Source organism: Pipistrellus hanaki (genome assembly GCF_964339955.1).
Source record: "Pipistrellus hanaki genome assembly, chromosome: 5".
In the NCBI taxonomy this organism is placed as follows: Eukaryota; Metazoa; Chordata; class Mammalia; order Chiroptera; family Vespertilionidae; genus Pipistrellus; species Pipistrellus hanaki.
This window is the reverse complement of record NC_140507.1, coordinates 38910053-38934949: the sequence shown is the minus strand read 5'-3', so window position 1 is coordinate 38934949 and position 24897 is coordinate 38910053. Positions and strand designations below refer to the sequence as shown.

At 47.8% G+C, this 24897-nt stretch overlaps 1 protein-coding gene across 7 annotated transcripts in view; it reads right to left on the bottom strand.

Moving 5' to 3' along the window:
• Positions 1 to 18739, bottom strand: part of JADE1 (jade family PHD finger 1) — a 53911-nt gene extending 35172 nt beyond the window's left edge. The window contains exons 1-2 of one of the 7 annotated variants that reach the window (XM_084884597.1): positions 18495 to 18739; positions 1311 to 1388 (exon numbers count right to left, since the gene is read on the bottom strand). In XM_084884597.1, the coding sequence (XP_084740723.1) occupies positions 1311 to 1362 (52 nt within the window). In that variant the 5' untranslated portion in view covers positions 1363 to 1388; positions 18495 to 18739. Of the gene's footprint in view, positions 1 to 1310; positions 1389 to 11894; positions 12069 to 16425; positions 16601 to 16888; positions 17019 to 18052; positions 18077 to 18282; positions 18306 to 18494 lie in introns of those variants that run through there. The other 6 variants (XM_084884600.1, XM_084884599.1, XM_084884596.1 and 3 more) reach the window with 6 other exon arrangements.
• Between the last annotated feature and the right edge of the window lie 6158 nt (positions 18740 to 24897).

Here is a 24897-nt window from a genome sequence, read left to right as displayed (position 1 = left end):
GCCGGGACCAGAGTGCCAACCAGATCCGGTGTGTAAGAAGTTTGCATGTTCCGCGGCCCCTCCCTCCACGTTCCCTGTGGCTATCAGTGCAGCCCCCCTGGCGGCAAAGCCCTGCTTTCTAACGTGCAGCTTTTAATCTACGGAAAACTGGGAGACAGAAAACCAAAACGATCCTGTTCGCCTAAAAATTATTCCATCGTTCTACCTCCATCTCCTCCCGGACCCCCTGCCCTCCCAATCTCCATCACCTCCCCGGGCCCCTGCCCGCCCAGCAACCTCCATCTCCTCCCCATGTCCCCTTGGTCCCCCAACCTCAATCACCTCCCCGGGCCCCTGCCCTCCCAACCTCCATCTCCTCCCCATGTCCCCTTGGCCCCCCAACCTCCATCTCCTCCCCGGGCCCCCTTGGCCCCCCACTCCTGTGAACCATGCCTGCGTTCACCGTTTGCATAGGGCACCAGTGATATCTCTGCCACGGCCCAAGACGCCGTCTGTCTATCAGAGCTGGAGTCTACGTACCCCTGACTCAGCACGCTGGCCCCATGCCTCTGCCCTCACACAGGAAAGCAAGCGCTCTCTCTGGGTTCCCCGCAGGTCACCTCTAAGGCAGAACACCTGCTGGCGGCTGGAGCTCAGGCCCGGTGCTAGGGACATCGGCATCTGAGGGGCGCTCCGCAGCAGCCTGCTAGCTGCTCAGCACACAGACGCGGTGTGGCATTTATTTTGGCTGCCTGGAAGCCAACTAACTTCTGGTTCTCAGCTGCACTGTGAAAACACGAGGCTGCCAGCGGGCTGCGGTGCGGCGGCAGCGGCGTCACAGACCGTCAGTCACTCCGGGGAGGGCCCCCACTCGCCCCCTCTGCAGACCCGCACCGAGCACGTCACACCCCGCCCGCCGGGCAGGCCTCGGTCTCCCTCCCTATCGGGTTGAGCTCGTTAATAATTAACTGGCTTCGGTTAGGTTCCCTTCTACAGGGCGGCGTGAAGTGCCGTCAGGGATGCTCGGGAGGAGCACACAGGCCAGTGACTCCTGGAACTGGCTTCCTCGTCCTGGGGTGACAGACAGGAGCCTGAGGAGCGCCCGCGCAGCCACGTCACCGGGGAGCTGTGGCCACAGGCCTGCAGCATCACGCCAGGTGCTTGGCCAGGCCTGGGCGTTCGGCGACCTGCCCGACAGGCAAGACCTGCCTGGGAGGCCCAGGGCCTCGGCTATTTTTAAAGCATTCCATTTAAAAAAAAAACAAAAAAAAAACACCCATGTTTCTGCCCCAAACCCTGGTGGGCTCCGAGAACAACAGAGCGGGACTCACTGCCATTGTCGTCAGAATCCTCACTGCTGCTGGGAAGGCGACCTCGTTTCATGATCTCCCCGGGAAACAGCAGGCGGCCTGCAAAGCAATGAGACAGCACTTAACCCGAGATGATAAGACACACAATCATCAAGTTGTGCTTCAGAAGGCAGCCGGGATTTACGGCACACAAAAGCAAACAATCGGCTCCAAGGAGTGCCTGAACGGTCACCGGCGAAAAGCCCAAAGATACATGATCAGGTGCAATCATTAACCGAGCGGGCTCAGGGCTGAGGGGGGAGGGCGGGGGAGTCACGCAGCAGGAGTCTCCCCGAGGTGCCGGGCTCCTGGCTCATCCCTGTGACAGCATGGCAACTACTCCAGGAGCCTCTTCAGCTGGCAGCGGCAAGCACTGCAGGAAAAACCCAGGCAACCAACGACCACGGTGCTTCCTCTGCAGACAGGCTCCTGTCTCCGGGAGGGGGCGGCGAGCCGGAATGTGTGAATATTTACACTGCACTGGGCATGATTATGCTTCTCAGGCATATTTCACTGAAACAGCCCTAAAAACCGAATAACCTAGATTCCGGGGAAGACAAATGGGGAGGTGGGACTGCAGAAGCCTCCCGCAGCCACCTCCAACCCCCAGCGGTGCACAGCTGGGACAGGAAGGGACCGGAGAGCCACAGGATTCTGATTCGAGCCCTCTCCTGACACATTAGGAAACTGAAGCGAAAAATAAAAAAAATAAATAAACAAACAAGGTCGCTCTGTGGGTGGGGAGCTCCTAATCCAGTCCATTTTCACTACACGTCACCCCAGCTCCTTCCAGGAGGTCCAGGAGTCCAGCCTCACGCAGCACACTAAGAAATCAGCTGTCCAGATGCCCAGCCCACTGTGCCAGCTCCTCGGAGACACAGGTGATGACAGGCCTCAGCCCCATCCGGTAAGAGGCAGGCTGCATTTAGGAGAAAGGGCCATGGATGGAGCCTCAATGGCTGATCACTGAACTTAGATGGACTCACAGGGCAACTATCGAAAAACTTTCCCAAACTACAACTATTGATCACCTCTATGTATCTTTGGGGCCCTGGTCTTACTGCAGATCAATGATTCGCAGGAAGGGAGGAGGGCTTTTGAGTCACAGGGAACCACAGCATCAGAATGTGGTGTGAACAGGAGTGTGGCCACAGGATGGTGTGACCCACAGCATCAGAATGTGGTGTGAACAGGAGCGTGGCCACAGATGTATGGAGAATGATTGTGCTAGTACCAGACCCAAGAGAACAACCCAGAGCTCTTCTCCAAACGGACCTGTGAAACAAGACCGGGTTTGACTCGTGGATCGAGCGTCAGCCTTCAGACTGAAAGGTCCCGGGTTCGATTCAGGTCAAGGGCATGTACCTTGGTTTCGGGCACATCCCCAATGGGAGGTGTGCAGGAGGCAGCTAGCTCATTGATATTTCTCTCTCATCGATGTTTCTGACTCTCTATCCCTCTCCCTTCCTCTCCGTAAAAAAAAAAAATAAAAAAAAAAAATAAATATATATATATATATATAGATAGATAGATAGATAGATATAGATATATAGATTTATAGATATTTTAAAGCAGAAATGATCCCAGGATGGCCGTTCCCACCTGCAAAATAGACCTATGCAATTCACACGAATATTCAGACCCCTAATCTCTAATTCCAATATTTTATATTTTCTTTCTGAGACACCACCACAGTTAGGATGTGTGGATATTTGTTTGCCAACGGATTCTTCAAAAAACACGGAAAGAATTTACAGAGCCAGGACATGAGTCCTGATCTGGGTCATGAGTTGTCTTATGGGCCAGGGTTTCATCCTGGGGGGCAGGTCACAGTCCTAAACCCGCCCACCCTTTTGCAGAGCCCCAATCACCCGTAACTAACACCCAGCTGCCTACAGCTGGGCCTGGGGCACACCCACAAACACCTGTGGCCCACTGCCCCTGAAATGCTCACCTTCTGGCCCTGTCACCACGTACACTAACTGCTCACAGGGACACCCTGCTCCCCTCTGGGCCCCACAGGAGGCAGTACAGGGAGGAAAGGGAGAGAAAGGAGCACTCATCCCAAAAGCTGCAGCTCCCAGAGTCTAATTGTAAGCGAGTTTAAAAAGAAAGAAGAAAAAAAAAAAAACAACAACTAGAAAGTGCTACCTAAAGAGGAATTCCTTAAAGTAACAGTGTGAAGCAGCAGGACACAGCGGGAGCTGGTGCGAGAACTGTGGAGAGGAAGATTGGGAGGCTGAGAAGGCCCCTCCAGCCACCCAGCGACAAACAGAAAAACAAAGGCTGATTACACATCATTGATGCAGACAACTTAAATGTACCTGCACAGGAGAACACGGAGAATGAAGACTCTTTTTGCATCAAAATGCCTTCCTCCTCTCAAACCAGGGGAAGCACTTACTGAACAGTCACTGACTGGAAAATGCAAGCACCGCCCAAAAGCACTGACACTCTTCTCCTAAACACACATCAACACTCTCAAGCAAGATGATGCAAAGTAAAGAGTGAAAATAGTACTTTTCTTCTAATGAATTCCATTTTCATTTGCCCTGGAAGATGCTGAGTGATGGAGCTGAGAGCACTGTGATGTGCTTCTGTAGGAACCCCGAGAGGTGAAGGGGTGAGTGCTGGGCAGTTTCCTCCTCACTGGCTCTGGTGTACTTACACACTGACATCGGCTGCTGTCTCTCACCTGGGGCTCCTTACGACATCAAGAAGTCAAAATACACGTAACGATCTTTAGGAAACTCGGTACAGTTGTTGAATAAGAGCCGTGCAATAAGAGCCGGTGGGAGGGAGCAGAGGGCCCCTGCACCACTACCTTGCTGCCTCTTTCAGGGCAATGGCTGACTATTATCTGGACGGTAATAGTTTAAGTAATAATCAATCACAGGGTTACTCTCAACACTGCGGAGAGAGCTGCAAGAGGATGGCCACAAGCACATGAATCTCTGGGCTGTCGGGAGGCAGGAGAAGAAAGCGAGCGCCCCGACCGCGGGCAGCGCCGGTGCAGCCGAGGAGAGGCACGGCCACAGGAGCTCAGGATGGCCAGTGCCTGGCAGTGGTCAGCGCACGCTGTGGGACAGAGGCTGATGGAGTCCGGAAGGATTCTGAGCAAGGTCGGGGAGAACAAAGGGGAGGGAACTGGAAGAGGAAGCACAACATTTTGGGCAAAGCACTACCATATCTAACAACATGTATCCAAACTAGCATATCACTCTGAGCAGCCTCTTCGCACTAAGGACCTTACTATTTCTATACTAATACACATCCCTTCTTATCCTGTGCTCCAGTGCCAAAGCTCGTTGATTCACAATGTATGAATTCTTCAAGTCCACTGCCCCAGAGGTCTGTCATCAACCACCTCTACCTACATTGCTGAAAGCACCACCCTTCCATTCTTAGTGTCTACAGTTTCTTACCCTTTCCGATTATTCTAAACTAATCCTCCCTCTGAGGTGACCTCATCGAGCCGTGCTCCAAGCCAACCCGCCTCTCCCTTTGCTCCACAATGCAAACAGGTCCAGGCAGAACACCGAGGTCTCCTGCCACCTGGCCCTTCAGCCCTGCCCAAGCCTCTCTCCCAGCTTGACCAGCTTACCTCGGCTGGGCCAGGCCTCTGCCCTGGAGACACCTCCTCCGCTGCCTCTGCTAATGTGGTTCCTCTGCCCTCTTCTCCTCACCTACCCGCTGTAGAGAGGGACATGCCAAGCAGGGAGGTGTGGTGGCTGCTCAGAGCAGCACCTGCTCAGGAAGCAGGCTCCTCCCCTCACTGGCCCAAGCCTCAATATCGCATGCAGGTCACTCTCTTTCAGTCTCTCCTGTCACTCAGTTAAAATGCAGTGGTGGATCAACTGATATCAATCCAATTAAACGTGCGTGGAGTTTGATGCCAGAGACACAGTGAAGATGCGGATGGACGCAGCAAGCACACGACTAGACCAGCAGCTTCAATGTGGCCACTGCTACAGGTTACCGGATTACCGCTGGTTGATTTTGGTGGGACATGGAACCTGTCCATTAGATAGCAATGTACCTGACAACCTTAAAATTCAAGTTTCCTTTGTGGGGGGAGGAGAGAGACACCAGTACTAAGAGCAGCCATTAGCTGCAGGAACCACCCCGAAGGTGGTTCAGGAATGTGTAAGGGAACAAGTTCAGTGACCAGGGTGCGGTCCCAGGGAGGCATGACTGGTATGTGACTCCAAGAAAGAATGAGAAATGAACTCACAGGGACAAGGAGAGAAGGGCTTTCACAAAAGAATTAAGATGATTAAGATTTTGAGGATGTTTATTCAACGCTTTTCCTGGGAAAGAGGGACCCATCTGAGGAAAACAAACTTGTCCAGTTACCAGAATTTCTGTGGTTGAACAGGGACCACTTATCCGGCCATAAACTCTACAGCTGTAATAAGAATTATACCCTGGTGATTTTAATTATCTTATGGCTCATACTCAGAAAGGCTAGCTTCTTCCTCAAAATATCAATTTTATCTACTGTTTCCATTCTTATTTATTTCACTCTCAAGAAGTCCAAGAAGGCTCCGTTCAAGACCCCTTATATTTCTGGATTATCCCCAAATGCGGCGCTGAGCATCACAGTAACCTTTGGATGAACGACTGGATTCCGGTACGTGAACTGTATCCAATGCTCAGAGGCTTTATGGAATGTGAGAAGCTTTCACTTTAATATCTTAATTGACCTTTAACTGGAGTAACTTCCATTAAATTACTTCTAAATTTATTGGTGTCCTTCCATGCTTTGTGAAAGTTAATCTAATACCTAAATGTGGTAGATTCAGCCCTGCTTGTGTTGCTCAGTGTTTAAGCGTTGACCTATACACCAGGAGGTCACCATTCCATTCCCCATCAGGGTACAAGCCCAGGTTGCAGGCTCGATTCCCCAGTAGGGGACATGCAAGAGGCAGCTGATCAATGATTATCTCTCATCATCGTTGTTTCTATCTCTCTCTCCCTCTCTGAAATCAATAAAAACGTGTTTTAAATGCAGTATTTAAAAATGTATTTAGAAAATGTATAATATAAAAATGTTAAAGAATATATCTTCGGTCACCAAGGGGGGGTCTTACACATAAAGTATTTTGTAATGAACTACTCCTTTCTGTTTGTTTTCTAAGTTCACACAATTTGAATACGGTACTATCTTTAAACACCATGTAATTGGTAATTTGATTCCTAAATTGTTGATCATAACATATCCACCCCAATGAAAAAAAAGATTTACATTTTCTTAATAGGTCACCACCTTATAGTAGTTCCCTGCGGAGTACGCAGTATTCAGAATACCAAAGTACCCAAATACAGTGACCACTACTTCACAGTAATTTCTGGCCCTAAGTGAATGTGAAGGGAATCCAGATGATTTCTTACATGTCTTGTTTTTTTTTTTTAATACATTTTTATTGATTTCAGAGATGAAGGGAAAAGGAAAGAGATAGAGACATCAATGATGAGAGAGAATCACTGACCAGGCCGTCTCCTGCACACGCCCTACTGGGGATCCAGTTCGCAATCGGGGAATGTGCCAATCGGGAACCAAACCCAAACCGTGACCTCCTGGTTCATAGGTCCAACACTCAACCACTAAGCCACTCCAGCAGGGCTCTTCCCTCAATTTTAAAACATTAATTGCCTAGATAGAAGTTTTCAAATTGGCAACATTATCTAATTCATATGCTCTCAGAGTCTAAAAATACTAATGTGACTATAATTCAAACCCGGATTTCTCACTTTAATCAAAGGATTTATATCCATTCGGAGTGGCACAGTAGTTTCAGTGTTCTTCCTTGCACAGGGGGGTCACCAATTGATTCCCAGTCAAGCCACACGCCCAGGTTTCAGGCTCAATCCCCAGTAGGGGGCATGCAGGAAGCAGCCCATCAAGGATGTGTGTCTCTCCCTCCCTTCCCTTCCTCTTCTCTGAAATCAATAAAAACATTTTTTAAAACAATAATATAGATTTGATTGAATTGACAAACTGCTTAGACCTTAACTGTTAAAAGTTTTAACCTTGTCTAAATATCTCAACCCCGCGCCCCCAAATGGAACTTTAAAATATGTGTCCTTTATGTCATACATCAAAATTTGTTTAAGGAAAATGCTGGCCAAGCTACTATTGTAAGCCTTTGCAAAGTTGTCACACTTGAAAATATTCAGCTGAGCCGAGACCGGTTTGGCTCAATGGATAGAGCGTCGGCTTGGGGACTGAAGGGTCCCGGGTTCGATTCCGGTCAAGGGCATGTGCCTTGGTTGCGGGCATATCCCCAGTAGGGGGTGTGCAAGAGGCAGCTGATCGATGACTGTCTTTCATCGATTTCTAGCTCTCCATCTCTCTCCCTTCCTCTCTGTACAAAATCAATAAAATATATTAAAAGAAAAAAAGAAAATATTCAGCTGAAAAGAGTTTATGTTAGCAATAAATAACCATCTCTCCCCAAAAAGCAAAGATTTTAAAAACTGACCAGATAAGCATCACTACAACATTTACTCCTAGGAACATTACTAATAAAGCCCAAGTACTATCATTAATTAACTGCAAATTCTTCATAAATTATTTTGAAACTCAGACTTTAAAAGTCAATAAAAGTGTTTTTCAAGATTTTAAGGAATTCATAAATTTGAGTGGTTTTAAATGAATCACCAGCAGCCACTGCCTGCCAATTTATAAATAATCCAATTCCTGCTTATGTGCCCAAAACAATCTGTTAACCCCTCCCAGGCCTCTGTAATTGCTGACTCAATCAGTGTCAACAACTGAAAAGCAGCTACAAACATTCTAATCATTTGTATTTGGAATGTTTTTTGTTTGTTTGTTTGCTTTCCTGGACAGAAAAATAAATGAATTCACACCCAAACGATGAAGGCAGTCACCAAGGCCTCCAAGCTGGAGCTTCTATTCCTGGTTTCATGTACTCAAAATCCTTTCTGTTAGGTTTATATGCTCAGGTATGGAAAGATGCCAAAGACATATTAAGAAAGAAACACAGGCAAACTGCAGGGGGGGGGGGGGAGCCAGAGGGGGAGAACCTGAAATATAATATGGATTAATTTATCCAAAAAAGGGAGGAGGGAAGAGAACACGAACACCAATTGCTTGCATAATCATGAAAAATCACTGGAAGACCATAAAGGCTAATAGTGTTTAATCGTTGAGAAATATGGCCAAAGTGTTCTAGACAGAACGGGTTGGGAACTTTTACGTCTCGTTATGATCATTATAAAATTTCTCTTTGTTACCATGCTCCTGTGCTACACTTAAAATAGTAAAGATTTAAAATCCAAAGCCTTTCCTCCCTGCTCCTCTCCATGTGGAGAAGACCCTGGGGCACAGCTTCTTGGCCCCATGCAAGGCACCAGCCTAAAATGAACAGCCATCAATAAAGTATATATTCCACCTCCTTCCTGGGATGGGTATCAAAGGCTTGTCTTGCTTCAAAAGAATGCCCGATGGAACAGTGCAGAAGGGAAAAAATTGAAAAGGTAATAGGATAAGGCTGTAAAATGCTACTCTCAGCCATTCATTATGTAGTTCAAAAGCAAAAGTTTTCAAAATATAAGAATAGCCAATGCCAGAAGCAAGTCCCTAGAAATGTCTGTCATAATAGGAAAACTAACCCAGACTGGAAAACTGGGATATAAACTACCTTTAAAGAATAAACACTCAACTTCTTATACATTTTAAGAGTAGTACTATTTGGAAGGAAAAATAAACGTAAAAAAAGCTATGTTCTAGAGTTGACTACCAACCACCATTCCTTCCACCCATATTAAGGTCATTCATTCTTTTCAACAATTCCAGGCGTGACTTCAGAATCCTACTTAACACACAGTGCTACCACTTCAGAATTCATAGGAGATATAATCCTACTCCTCCTTGCACACTTTTTGGACCATTTACCTGGTAAGACCTATCTCTTCAGAATAGATGAAAATAAAATCTTTTCTAAAGCATTTCACTGACATCAGAAGTTTGTGTTCCATTCTGTGTTTGAGTCTGAACAAGGTCTAATTTACATAACGCATATGTACACATCTGGAAACTAAAAGTTCACTGAAAACTAACACTTTAGCCATGGTCCATCTGTCTCAGTGCAGAGAGTATCGGGCCACAGACGGAAGGGTCTCAGGCACCTTGGGCATGTACCTCAGTTGCAGGCTCGATCCCCAGCCCCGGGTGGGGTGCGTATGGGAGGCAACCAATCAGTATGTCTCTCTGACATTAATGTTTCTCTCTCTCAAACTCAATGGAAAAAATATCCTCCGGTGAGAATTAACGACAAAAATAAAACTTTAAAAAAAACAACGAAGTGTTCAGAGGAGATGGTTTCTGAATGAACATAGTTAAGGGTGCAGATAGGAAAAGCATCTACAACCCCTATTCCACCCTTGGAAGAATAAGTCAATAAATGCAAAGTGTCTACAGGGGAATTTTAAAAGATTTTTAAATGTTCAAACCAGATGTTCTTATACAGGATATACAAAGCAGCTTCTGCGGAAACCAGATTCAACCAGCTAATGACAATTACACTGCACACAGATTGAAATGCAGCTGTTTTTAAGGAACTTTGTTCCTTGATTATAGCCGGGTGTCAGAAACTATCAGTTACCACTAACAATGTTAAGTCTCCAAAAATTTTAAAGTACTGTTTAAAAAGAAACAAAAGTCTCCCCGTGTATGAACTGGAAGACCTAGATGGCACACTGAACAAAAATTGCATTTATACCCCATCTGAGTTGCGTATGAAAAGAAACATGTCATCACAATGCACAAATCTTGTTATGTTCATAGAGACAGACGCACAAGGTAGACTCAAACTCAGCAGCCGGGTCTGGGAAATAGTCTCTGGGTTTAAAGCTGATGAGTCTACCCCATGGATTGTATCTACAGGAAAACTTCCCAAAAGAAGCCCATCAAGTCAGCATTGTGGTGCTAAAGAACATTCCAAGGATAATTAAACCTGCCTTTCCGAATTTTAAAGACAAGCGCACTGAATTCTGGAGAGGTGAAGCAGCATGAGTCAAGACTCAGGTCCAGGGCAAAGCCAATCCCCAAACCAAAGACCAGTCCCCAAGGTGAGTGGGCACCTGGGTGCCCACCCACCTTGGCTTCCTCCCCCTGGAGGCCTGCTAGGATTTAGGAAGAAGTTACCTAGAAGACGAAGGCCATGCCCTGTCATGTTGTCGGGGAGCAGACAACTAAAATGTAATCCGTGAACAACAGTCTGTGAACTTGGAAATGCAAACACGGTTTCCTGGCAGGCTGATGTGGCGAGGGTTGCAAAAGCCATGCTGCCTGTGGAGCTGGAGGAGTGTGCAGCCAGAAGTTCCCGAACACTGTCAGGGGGGAGTGCCCTGAGCAGCAGGCACTAACTTCTGCTGAGCACACACACACACTCCCTGCTGGAGAGAGGGTATCTCCCTCTGCAGGAACTGCTTTATAGAGCATTTCCCCTTATGCGGCTCCTTGGCCTGGCTCCCTTGGCGGTGCAACTACCCAGTGAGCTTTCTCTCCTAGGTACGCAGGGTCCGTGTGATACACCCTATCCTCAAGGGGGATCCTGGGACCAAAGGGTTAAAAGCCTCAGTCCTCGGACTAGCCAGCTCCCTCCATATTTATCACACTTCTGATTTCAACTTCTGATCTCAGGTCCCTGCCTGAAAGGAAACTGAGCCCTAACAGAGACAATCCGGTGACCAGGTCAGGCTATGTCTCACTGTCAGTCAGAGGCCGGGGCTGTTTCTGTCCTGCCCCTGAGCTGAGAATGGTTTTCGCATATCAAAACGGTCTGGGGTTGGGGTAGAGGGTATCAAAAGCACATTTCATGACACACAGAAATGACACAGAATTCAGATTTCACTGACAGTAAATAAAATGTTACTGGCACACAGCCATGTTCATTCATTCCCCTTGTGCTCACAGGCCTTTGTACTTAAGATGGCTGTACAGCTGTAACAGAGGCTGTCAGGCCCACAGCCTAAAACATTGACATTTACTATCTTATCTGGGCCCTCACACATTAAATAAATAAATAAATAAATAAATAAATAAATAAATAAATAAAAAGTTTACTGATGCTTGTTATAAATCAAGAGACTGGGAGCATGATGTTTAGAAACCAGCATTCTACATGTTCAATGAAATGTCAATTACCAGGTCCTGGACAGCTGACAAATACCTTAATGCTTACAAAGTTAAGGATCAGACACACTTTGTCCTTAAGGAGTCCTTAACTAGAACAGACAGAAATCACAAGGGGAATTGAAAGGGGGAAGGGTGTACTGAGCAACTTAAATAAAGGCCGTGTCTAGAAAACCGAGAATTCTTCTCAAAAGGAAATCCCCGAGGCTCGTACTTTGGGGCCAGTGTACACTAAGTTGTAAAAACTTCTAACAAGCTTCTTATCTGATTTTCAAGTCAATCACCAACAAGCAGAAAAATGACTGTTCGAGACAAGGATTTTAACGACAATCCATGGTTAACAGTGATATAAAAGGATCAGGCAGAAATCATAAAAAAGAAGTCCCCAAAATTTAAACACTAACCTGGGATCCAAAGTACCCAGGGAGTCCCTGAAATGACAGGTACATTTCAGTGCCCCTGGCTTTTTCCTGGGGGAGAGGTCCCACAGGTTTAAGTCTGACTTTTAAAACAGTTACGAGCCACCAGCACTCAGCCTACACTTCTTAAGTGCGTCATTATATTTCAACACCGAAATAACTGATGTGCATAAGAAAGCTGGCCATGAGTCATCAAGAAAAATCTTAAATCATGTTTAGAGTACTTTGGGCTAAACAAAAGCAAACCAGGCAGCTCACACTCCAACCGCTGTTAACCTTGCCAAGTCCTGCTCCCTGCTCTGGAGGAGGAAGGAGTGAAGGAGACAAATGCTTGTCTCGGTCTTCGGTTTGTACCTTCAGCACTGACAGCTTCCCTGAAAGTCAGTGCTTAAAAAGTGTCTTAGAAGCCGTTGTGAAGTTTCAAATTAATAGTCTCATATGCAGACATTCATTGATCAATATTAAAAATATGTTAATACCAGTTTGGGAATGCTTTCAAAACGACAGAAAAATATGGTTTAATTCTTTCAAGAAATCAGTCCAACAGAAGCTACGTTTTTAAAAATGAACTATTCCAAATGTCCTCAATCACCTTAGTATGTCTTCACCTTAAAAGCCAAAGTCAGTGGTTAAATGCTGGACTGGTTATAGCGTAACCAAAGGTTTGGTCCCTGAACATTTGTTAAGTGCACATCATATACCACTGGTCTACCGTTAATAGAGGATTCAAAATGAAAGCACACAATCCCTTCGCCAACGACCACGCTTTCTACTCCATGTCTGGCCGTCTTTATTTTTGGTACTTTCAGGTGAGGAAAGACATCCTTAGTAATCATTCAAGGTCTAGACTAGTTAAGGCTAACAAAACATGGCCAGAGTCAGGGTGGGTATCCTCTTAAGAATCCTCTTAAGACTAGATTTTTCTCTCAGGTCCAAGATCCTCCACTATAACTAAACATATACACAGGCCACTACTTTCACTCAGAGGTAAAAAGGCCCTCCGGGCCACTCCTGCATTTATTAGGAATGTGGGTAACTGCCGCCATCACAGCCCACCAACTGGGAAAACATCAAAATCTATACCCTCACCTTCCCAGGGCAACAGTCTGAATAAGGACACCACATACTAAGGACACCACATAGTAAGGACACACTGCCTACTAGTAAATGGCAATAGATTTTTCCATCAAGTCTCGACTTTCTGAAATATCATGAACTAAAATAATACACATTAATTGTTCAAATTTTAAGTGCATGATCACATAAAGTGCTGCAACATCTTGAAAATGGGGAATGTAGACTGAATACCAGAACTGTCAAGTAAACAGCTTACCGTCTCAGGAATCAAAATACTTTCCCAATTAAAGTTCCTACCAAACTTTTGATACCACGTAAGAAACAACTCTAAGCAAAGCCGCCCTGTATTTTAACTTTTTTTTTTTTTTTTTTTTTTTTAACTACGTAGTATTGTTGTCTACAGTGCCGATGTTCTAATGTATACGCTTGGACAGAGAGGCGAGGGAAGAAGCTTAACATTGATATAATTCAGTGTTTGGACAATCCAGCCAAACTTCTGAATGCCAACCCAAATAAAGAAGCAAGGTGTATTGGCTAAGATGACATATCTTCCTCCGGAACATGTCTATTTCATTAATCTTGTGGGAAAACTGAGTCTGTAAATTCCAATTCTGACGAACTATTAACTGGGATGGCGTAACAGGTGCCCTTAATACTAAGGAGGGAAGAACTTCACCAACAGGAAGGAAGGAGCAGAACTGTCAGACTCATATGCTTGCTTCCTCCTCAGGCATGCAAGCCCTCCAGACAGAGGATGTCATCAGTGTTTGATGAGGATGTTTGCTGTTCCAGCCAGCTCAGTACTGAAACCGATCCTTTTTCCCACAAGTCTGTGGGCAAATTCATCAGGCACGTTTCTTTAGAGCAGTGTTTTTCTAACAAAATCTCCAAATCTAAGACTTCCAATAAATTACAATAAAATGATACTTTGATTTCCAACTTTTTAAAAAATCCCATCACGATCAATTTCAAAGGCTTGCCTCCTCCATGTCAGAGACTTTCTGTGGGTGAAAGTCTATGTATGGAGAATAACCAGGCGCAATAAATGAGCCTCGACCAGACGTGTGATAGACAAAGCTGCTGTCGTATTTGGGGGCCAACTGAGGAAATCTAGGTCCCAGTGATGAGATGAAAACTTACCAAGCTAACTGACAGGGAAAAAACAAAACTCCTTACATAACTGTATATACAGTATGATTTCATTTCGATTAAAACATGCACACATATGCACAGACAATTATCTGGAAAGCAATACAATGAAGCTCTGGGTGGTAGAAATACGTGATTATATTTGCTTCTCTGTGTTTTCTAAGTTTCAACAATGTATGTGTAACACCGCTTCTGTAATAATACTTCAAGCCACCAAGGGCTCATTCAAGTCAAAAATCAGTATTTATGATGTGCCTACTATAGGTGAGACACACAGAGATCTGCTTTCATTCTCACCAGGGCCTCCAAGTTTTTTCAGTTAATCCTTCTCCCCAAGCCTCTGGGCTAAGCAACAGTCGTTTTTAAAATGTAACATTTCCTTAAACTCCAAAGAGGTTTTTTCCCCCCCTCTGTTCTCTCTCAGGCACACTAATAATTTTTCACCGTTTTCCCTTTATAGCTACTCTTTCAACCCTGGCAACAGACATAAAAGCTAAAACACTCTTCTGTAGGCTGAACGCCTGTGACAGAGGAGGAACTAATACAGTGGAGAAGGGGGGGGCGGGGATCTTTCTCTCCAGCTTATTCAAAGTTAAACATGTCTGTGGCAACTTTACTTACTAGAAAGCAGTGTATGATCTATGATCTTAAGATGGCATCAAGGTCAAGTTCTACTGCATGTCAGGCAAGACCCTTTATGTCTGACTAGTGAAAGATGAAGGTAGATATGGGGAAACCTAGCAAATAACCTGAAAACTGTGATTGTTCTAGATGTGGAAATGGAAGTGCTGGAATCACACACAATATATTTGTGTATAAAAAATACACACGTTTAAGGAAGAAAGCACAAGGCCAAACAACCAGAAAGTCGTCTTATGTAAAAGTGGCATTACATGAGCCTGAAATACTTGGGACAAAACAATTCTGGGTTGCAGTTATTTGCTAGGAAGTGTCGCCTACCAGAATATCCCAAGCTTCTCTCCAATCCGTGCTGCTGCCCTCTGCAACAAGTTATCCCACCAAAAGTGTTAACTATGGTTACGTTTGAAGGCTTCCTTTCTCCACTTAGACGCGATTTCAATATCGATCAGTGGTAATTTGATGAAAATGCAACTTCCTATGATAACCTCTAACCACTGGTGATCACTACCTACATTAGCTTTCAGGGAAATAATATTCTCTGAATCTTAAAACTAGTTCATTTATTAGCCTTGAGCTACAAGTAACTAGAGAGCTAGCCTTTCACAGCGGGTTTTCTAAAAAAAATATATATATATATAAAATAAAAAATAGATCACATCATAAAAACCTTGGGGAAAGAAGCCCCCAAGCATCCCCATGAATGGAAACCTCAGACTATCTGCCACTTTCCTGAAAACGTAGCTGTCTTACGTCCTTCAACTGCAGCTTATCACTTTACAAAAAGAAATGTTGAATTCCCTCTTGACTGGGGTAAGCGGAAGACCACAGACCCGGGTCCCCGCGGAGCCGCGGTGCAGCGCCCGCCTCTCGGTTACTAGAAAGCCCCGGCTGCTTCTGAACCATCTCCCAGTGAGGACGCCTTCCTAACGGGTTTGGAGGCAGGTTTAAATCGCCCGCTTTTTTGTCTGCTCGCTGCATTCACCGGCCCCGGGGCCACGGCCGCCGCCGTGCGCCTGGGAGGGGCAGCCGCGGGGAGAGCCGGGCGGAGGTCCCGGGGTGGGGATGGGGACACTGGGGCACGGGGCGATGGCGGGGTGGGCTGGGGGCGACCCGGGGTCGGGGTGCGGCCGCCGCCCTGCACGGGGTGCTCACCGCGCAGCGCCCGCCCGCCGGGATGCGCGCAGGCCCGCGCACCGCCTCCTCCCGCCCTCCCCCGCCGTCCTCCTCCCGAGGCGACAGGAACCACAGCGGGGGAGACGGGGAAAGTCACTCCCGGCCCCTCCGGGTGCGGGGATGACACCTTCTCCCGGCGCGACCGGGCGCCGCTCCCTCTCCCCGCAGCGCCGCGCCCGCCGCCGCCCTCGCCGTTCGAAAGCGGCCGCCCCCGCCGCCGCCTGCGCCCGCCCCCCGCCGCCGCCCCACCAATCGGCGCGGCCCCGGCGGCCAATCACACCGGCCCCCGCGTCCCGGAGCCACTAGCGCCGCCGCAAACGGCCGCGCGGCCCCCGCCCCGCGCGCGTCCCTCCCGGGCGGCTCCTCCGGGCCGGGGCGGGCGCTCGGCGAGCGCGGCGGCGAGCGGCCCCGAGCGGGCTCGGCTCCCGCTCCCGCTCCGCTCCCGCCCCCAGGCAGTTCTGGAAACTGTGATCACCTCTGTCACAGGAAGCCATCCGGCGGCGAGGGCGGCGCGGAACCAACAAACACACGCCCGCGGCAGCCGCCGGAACCGGCGCGGGGACAGCGACGCGGGCTGCGGGCCGGTCCCCGGGCGGCGGCGCGGCGGCGGCCCCCGCGGCGCGGGCTTTGTGCGGGGCTCCGGCGGCGCGGGCGCGGTGGGCCGGGCATCCCCGTCCCCGAAGCCCCCCCCCCCGCCACCCCCGACCCCGACCGCCGCGGCGCCGCTGCTGGGACCGTTAGGTGACGTTCCGGCCGCCGCGGCCGAGGAAGCAGCACCCCGGCCGCCCGCCGCCCCCGTGTCCACCCCGAGCCGCCGCCGGAGGCGGGCTCCAAAAGTTGGCCCCCGGGCCGCCCAGCACCTGCCCACGTGCCGCCGCGGAGGCTCGTTCGCGGGTCCCCCGGCCCTCTCCCCCCGCCGCCCCCGGCCGCCAGGTCACCTATTACCGGAGGGAGGGGAGCGAGGCTGCTATTTAAACGCCCGCGGAAGTTGAGGCACCCCCACCGGCGGGTGCGGTGCACCTGCCTCCCGCCGCCGCCGCGCTCCGCCACTTTGAGCAGCAGCAGCCCGGTCCCCGGCCCCGCCTCCTGCCCGCAGGGGGGGGTGAGGTGAGGGGGGGCGGGGGAGCGGGAAGGAGGTGGAAGGGATCGAATTTCTCCAGCAAATGGGACCGTTCCGACAGGATTCGGTTCCCCGGTCAACATTCCACATTCCATCCCTCTCCCGAATTTTGCAAGCCAGCGCCAACAACCCGGAAAGCCTGCCTGCTGGCTGCCGAACAACAGCCCCCCAACTCACTCACACACACACACACACACACACACACACACACAGGCACAGGACACGTGCACCGAAGGGCTTTGCAACTTGCAGTCCCAGGGTACACACACTGCACGTTCATTTAAGGCAGCGAGTACTCAGCGACCCCACCCCCACAATTTGCAGATGGTGCCAAAGGTTGCAATTTGCAATCCCGTTGTAAGTTCACGGTTAATCGGCACTTTGCTCTCCGCCAATGCAACTCCTTCCTAATTTCACCGAGGAAGGGGTTTTTACACTTTAACAGGCAGTCTCGCTGTAAAGTAAAAGGTCTGATCGCTGGAAACCCAATTTGGAAGGATCTAATTGCCAAGCTGTCCCTCCACCCCCCTGCTCACTGCCCTTGAATTGATGCAATGAATATTTTGGACATGTGGTGACGCGGTGACAAGAGCCGGGGCTGTGGCCACCCTACACAATGTACCTCTACACACACACACACACACACACACACACACACACACACACCTATATTTAGACAAACATAGCCGTCCCCCTCCCTCCCCGGTCACACACACCCTGGATTCATGTATGTATGCGAACCTGCGTTCTGCCATTGCCATCTGTCTACCAAGTTGCTACTATGCTTTCCACTTTCATGCAGCCCTAATGCACTTTGGGGCCAACTATACTCGGCTTCTTGCTCCTGAAACGCGTTTCATTGATGCTTCACCTGAAAAACCGCATGTTCTTCACACATCCCAAAAGGGGGGGGGGGGAAGCTCTAAGTGTTCGCCCCCCCCCAAATTGAAATAAAAATAATAATAATCATAGTCAAACTTACTGATCCAACATAAATCAATTCTCAGGCTCCAAAAACCATCTCCTCCTCTCCTCCTCCTCCTTCTCCTCCTCCTCTCCTGCTCCTCCTGCTCCTGCCCCGGCCCCCGCCCCGGCAATGCCCAAGTTGCTGGTGGGATAGTGAGGCTGCGCTCGCCGGCTGCCTGCCCGCCCTCCCTCCCTCCTCGCTACGTATCGAGAACCCAATCTTTTGGCGCCATATTAATGACGTACTATATTATTTCCACTAGGCAGCGACCTTCGGCATTCAATTACTCCCGAGAACTCCCGAGCGAAGCAACAAAACCATCAAATATGGCTGAGCCTCCCGGCTCGTCCTGCAGCCGCCGCCGCCGCCGCCGCCGCCGCCGCCGCGGGCCCGGGACGCGCACACGTCCCCACGCGGCCCCGCGGCCACGCGCCCCTCGCCCCCCGGCCGCGCGTACCTGCTGCGGAGGCTCCGCCGGCGCCGGCTCCGCCGCACGAGTTGGGGCCGCGGCGGGAGGGGAGGGAGCCGGGCGGGCCCCTGCGTTCCCGGCGCGCACACACCCGGCGCTCGCGCGGGGAGGCACTCTCGGCCGGGCGTTGGGCTGGTTATGGAGGAGGAAGGACTGTGTGAATCGAACTCATTTCTGGGTCACTGCTGCCACAGGGGGGAGCACTCTAATCCCTTGCCAAAACGAGAGGGTGGGGACAGGGGGCCGGGGGGCGGGAGCGCGGGGAGCCCGCGGCGGCGCGGGGGGCTCCGCGGCCCCGGTTAACTCTTGGCGGGCCTGCCGACCTGCGTCCGCGGGGCGGGCCCTGCGCGGCCCGGAGAGGCTCCTCCGTCACCCCGCCTGCGAGCCCTGGAGTTCTGGAGGTGTCTCCCAGCAGGGAAGTGGGTGTTGACTTTGTCCCCTTCTAACTGTCCCAGTCCCGACTCTTGTCCGACATCACAGAACCTGGACATGGATCCTTTCAAATTACTAGTTTAAAAGTGGCTCTTAAAGGCACAAAATTTGGGTGAGAGGTTCTATTTTTAGACTCAATGGTAAAATAAATAACTCTTTTGTAGTAACAGTTTCGCATTAGAATGACATGTTTAAATACAGAGGATCCAGTGTTGGAGCCGGAGCACGTCTTTCCCTAAGTTAGTATCAAACTGATCATTGCAGATGAGCATTCATTCATTCATTAGAAGAATGTTATAAATCGACACCGCCTTTCTGTTACACGGCACCACACCCCTGGGCATCGCCTTCCAAATATGAGAACTGAGCCCGAAGCTAAAGCTGGAGTTGCGGACTGATACAAAATTAGTCATCAGAGATTCATTTTGGGGGTAAAAATGAGTGGTTATCAATTTTCCACCGAATACAGACTTGCTTTTCCATGGGAAGGTTGACATATTTGTTTCATGGACCCCCCGCCCTAAAGACATAAGGGTGCGTATGATATTCAGCCTCAAAAGGAAAAAGACCTCCGTGGGGATTAAAATTCCCATTCAGTAAATAGGAACACTGATCACTAATTACAAAATTTAGTATCTAACCCAAAGGGCATTGGATGCATACTTCTGAATATATCGGGTTTGACCTCACACAGTCACACACCAACCCATCCGCCCACACGAGGAACCTAAAAACTGATGTATGAGGCAAAACTAATTGAGCCTTTCCATTATTTTTCAGAAAGCAAAGTAAGCCAAAGGAAATCTTAAGTATAGACATAGCCGTTTCACTAACAAGAGTAAAAGACACCACATTGGCCCAATTCACATGCTCACTTAATCCTGTTCAAAGTGATCTCGGATGTGAAGGACTAGGCTACCATTCTTACTATTGTTAGGACTGCATTGCAGTTATTGTTTTCACTGGTTCGCCTCACACAAACTCTACTGCGGAAGTGAAGTACACAGGTTCAGAGCCAGACAAACTCTGCATTGGCCTGCCTCTGCCTGTTATCAGTGTGTATCTGTTGGGTAAATAACAGTACTCTGAGCCTCAAGAGTAATAAAGTGAGGGTCACAGCCCCTACCTAAAGGGTTGTTAAGAGGAAAGAGAAAAACCCATAAAAGTGCCCAGCAGAGGCCCTGGCAGTAGGAGGTTATCGATTCCCTCAGCCATCTCTCCAATATCCCTTTCTTGGTCTTCTCTCCATGGAAAATTGCAACTTCTAAATTCCAATTAGACTTACTTCACTCATTCCCCCTAAAATATCTAGGTTGCACTCGCCACTGGCTATTTTACATGTCTTTTACTGACTGTCTCCAATCCCAAAACATCAGGCAACAAAATCAAAGAAGTGAATAAAATGGACAAGAAAATTAAAGAAGTAAAACGGCATCCAAACACCCCATGCAGACAGATACACTGATCAGGACGGATGGTTCCAGAACATCCTTTCAATTATGCCAATTCTTCCAAATGGTTATGGCTGAGGCAGTGTCATGCGCTATAAATAACGCTGGACCAGAAGACCCTGGACAAATCTCTTTGCGTCTTAGTTTTTCCATTGAGATGATAGACAAGATCAAATTTAACTCCTAATTTCTGATTGCTCTTACCTAGCTTAAAAAGTGATTATTTAATGAGTAGAAAACAACTTGAATGGAGAAAGAATATGTAAAAACAAACAAACAAAAAAACCACACACACACACACAAAACACACACACACACACACACACAAAAGAAAAACCCTCATTAAATCACTAGCTGCTGACATTTTTAAAATAATAGGTGTCTTTTGCCATCAAACCTCCAAAGAAACTTATTTCTAAAATAGGAAAGGTGGTAACATGGTTTGCCTTCTGGCAGCACAGACAATACATGCTAGAATAAGAGGTACTAAGCTGACAGTTAGGCAAACGAGTTGCTGGTTCCACTCTGTCACTTAGTGTCTTACCTTACCAAATCGCTGAGGATGGCCATTTCCTGATCTCTCAAATGGTTTTGTTAATTCATATTTTATTTTCAGAGATGAAAAGATAGTTAAGGAAATAGCTACTAGGTAGTCAGTTTAGTTGAAATATTAAGATTCTAGTCTTTTCTGATCTGATTAGTATTCTTGGTGATACAGTGGTGCCTCGCATAACGAACGCATCGCACAGCGAACTTTGGACAGGTTTTTCATGAAACCATCGGCCAAAAAGCAGAAAATGGAAGATGTGCAAGATTCGGTAGACTCTACTTAGTCTGTCTTAAAATTTAAAAAATGTGTTGTTTTTTTTAAAAAAAATTATGTTTTTAGATGTATCTAAATAAAAATATGTCATCTTAGCATATTTTTTTATGTCATCTTAGCATATTTTATGCTACAGAACGAATTATTTTTTTTAACATGTATTGTTATGGGAAAACGCATTTCACATAACGAACTTTTCGCATAACAAGCTTGCTCCTGGAACGAATTAAGTTCGTTGTGTGAGGCACCACTGTAATTACAATTCTATATGTTCCATGCATTTTGCTGCAGTCATATACAGTTTATGAAATTTTGATATTCATATTTCTGACTGTGAAACCATTCATAATTACACCTATAAATGTTTACTTACTAATATCCTTTGTGTCTACTCTATAGGTAAAGAATTATAAGGTCTTGACAAGAAATTCAGAATTACTTATACTGGAAGTGAAGTAGATTCACATGCTAAAGTACTATCTCATTCCTTTAGAGAAATGAGCAAGAAATTCTTACTGACAAATACCATTGCCAATTGGTATACATTACATTACATAGAGAGAATTTTCTATTGCACAAGTACTCTCCTGGATAAAATGGGTTGTGTTCTAAGAGAAAAAAACAGTAATTTTAATAACTGAATGACAGAAAAGAATAACTTTATTACCTTTTTTGAATGATGTTATTCGGTTGGGAGGGGATCTAATTCAAGGAAGAATACGTGGGTACTCTGAACAAGAAGAGTGAAGTTGGGAACAATGTTCAGCCCATGCCGGAACCACATGAGAAGAAACAGGAGGTCACAGGTAGGCGATCAGGACCAGAGCTCCCTGTCAGACCAGTCCGTGAGGTCACGGATCCCGAATAGCCAGGTAGGTGATTACAACATTCTGTTGTAAGAATGATTGGAAGGCCAATAAACCAAGATACCTTTTTGTTGATATCAGTACCAACTAAATTGTTTTTTTTTTCTTGAGGTTCTTTCTTCTTTTTTTCTTTTTTTTTTCTTCTTCTTCTTTTGTCTGCTTTGGATTGTTTACATTTTGTTGGTTTCCATACTTTTAGCACAAGATATCAAAGACAAGTCTCACAAGTGGACAGGAGAGAAGATAAATTACTTCAACTAGATGAAGTGTCCAAGACAATGGACATTTGAGGAGGTTTAAAACAGGAAAAGATTTTCCCTAATATTGAAAAGAAAAGATGATAATGGAGAGAATTTTGAAAATTTAGAAAGGCGAAGGAAGGAAATAAAACTCACCTATTATAAATATTGCCACATATGTTCAGTCTTTTTCTAGGCATTTTTTAATAAAATCGCAATAATTTCACACATTCCACTTTACAGTCTTCCTTTTCACTTACCTCTTTCATTATTTTCATCTCAGCCCTGTACTTCATTAAGTAAACATTATTTATTTATTTTTTAACTTTCAGGTCTTCGCCTGCATACCACACCTTCCTCCACTGGCCACGTCAGCCCCACGCTCTCATGCTTATTCGCTGGGCCTTGTCAACCATTGGAAAGTGCCGCCATCTTTAATATCAGATTGAAGTCTCTCGTTTTACTCTCTCTGAGACTTCCAAAGCTTAGGCTTCTCACTCGACCTTTCCTTTTATCGGAACGGTCACTGCAATTCAGCCCTCCAGTCTGCTCCTCTGACTGGATCCAGAGCTGTGTGAACTCCACATGTGGTCACCAGGAGCTGCACCTGAGAGCTGGCCAGACGCATTACTTCCAGCCCCACCCCAGGCCTCCCAAATCAGAAAGGGGGACCCAGCAATCTGTGTTTTAACAAGCCCTCCAAGGAATTCTGGCCCACACCCACATCTGAGAGCCACTCGTGTGGATCTCACTCCCATCCTCCACACGGGAGCACAGAGTCAGGCACCCGACAAGGTGGCCAGTCCCTGGCCCACCTATTCTCTGGCCACAGGCCAGTTGAAACATGAACAAGTTTTACGGTAAACCACAGGGTTCTGAGGAAGTGAATACGTGGGCCCTAAACTTGTGTGTGTGCGGTGGGAGGAGGGTGATCAGAGAAGACGGCTCAGAATAAATGACCTGAACCTGAACCCTGGAGGATTATAGGTGAGGAAGGGGGTGGGAGACCAAGAGTTGGTTTTTGTTGTTGTTTTTTTACAAAAATTCTGGCTTCTGTGTGGAGAATGGATGGGTGGGGGTGAGACACAGGTGGGGAGGCTAGATAGGAGGCTTCCGCAGGGACCCGGTGAGATAGGGGCTTAGACGGCAGACACTGACTGTGTTGGAGGCACAGCTAACTCCAGCCCTCCAGAGGTCTCCAGCTTGCTTGGTTCAACACGTGCTTGGGGCGGGGTGAGAGCTCCTTCAGGGATGCCTCTGGGACACCTCTGGAGGGCTCCCAAAAAGTAGAGGCCATGGTGCTGGGCAGTGAGGAAATAAAATAATCAGTCTGCCTGACCCCACCTTGCTGGAGCCTGCCCAGTTCCCATCACAGGTCAGTTAGCGACTTCTGCTTAGACCTGCACACAGCGATGCTAATCACTAAAGGAATCCAATCGGTAGCCTAGGAATGACTGAAACTGCCTCCCTGCTGGAAACTGCCTCCCCCGGGAGATAAGGAAGGTATGTGCAAAATGATGACTGTTCATCAGAAGACTTACGGGAAACTGTGACTAGGACCAGGCAACTGGAGTTTGTTGACCAAAAGCAAAGAAGTCTCGCCACCACCCTGGGGCCCCTGCTGAAATCCAGGTGTCCTTGGTCATAAGCCACCTCCTGACCTCAAGCCCCGCCCGGCTCCCTTTACACACACACACACACACACACACACACACACACACACCCCTGCATGAAGAAGCCTGAATTCCGTGTGTGTTTTTTTAAGATGGTTCTTTAGGATGCTAGCCTGCCATCATCTCAACTTGCTGGCTTTCTGAATAAAGTCGCTTTCCTTACCCCAACTCCTTGTCACTTGACTTATTAGCAGTTGGAGGTCTCACGGATGACACCGGGCAAAGGTTTGGGGCGGGGGGATGGGGTGGGGGGGGGGGGCGCTGGGCCTCTGCAGGTCCTTCTGGGCCCTGGTCTCCCAGCCCCATCCATCCCAGGCCCCTCCTCCCTCACTTCCCAGGGTTGCTATTCCAGTGCCTCCTGATCCCTCTGCTCCATTTTTCCTCCTCTCTTCCGAAACCCCTTAATGGCCCATTATAAGCTGAGCCCCAATCATTAGCAAATGAAAAACTGACTTCCCAATTCTCTGAGGCGAAGGGGGTGAGTGCTGGAGGATGTGGGGGGAAAGGAAGCTGGATGGAGGTGCCCCCCATGGTTTCGTTCCAGTGCTAATGAGGCAAAGAAAAGGAGGGAAACCAAGCAGTTTCTGTTAGAATTGTTTGAGAATTCACGTTTCCCCCCTGTTCTGAAGCACATTTAGTTGTAGACAAGAAGTGTTGGGTTGGATGTCAGAAGTGAGGAAGAAGTTGGAATGAAAGGTGACCCACAACAGCTGGTGATTGCCATAGGGAAGGGGGAGATAGAGGGTAAAGGGGGGGAAATGGTGGAGGAAGGAGACTTGACTTGGGATGGTGAACATACAGTATAATATCCAGATGATGTATTATAGAATTGTATACCTGAAACCGGTATAATTGTATTAGCCATTGTCACCAAAATAAATTCAATAAAAAAGAAATTAAAAGAAAA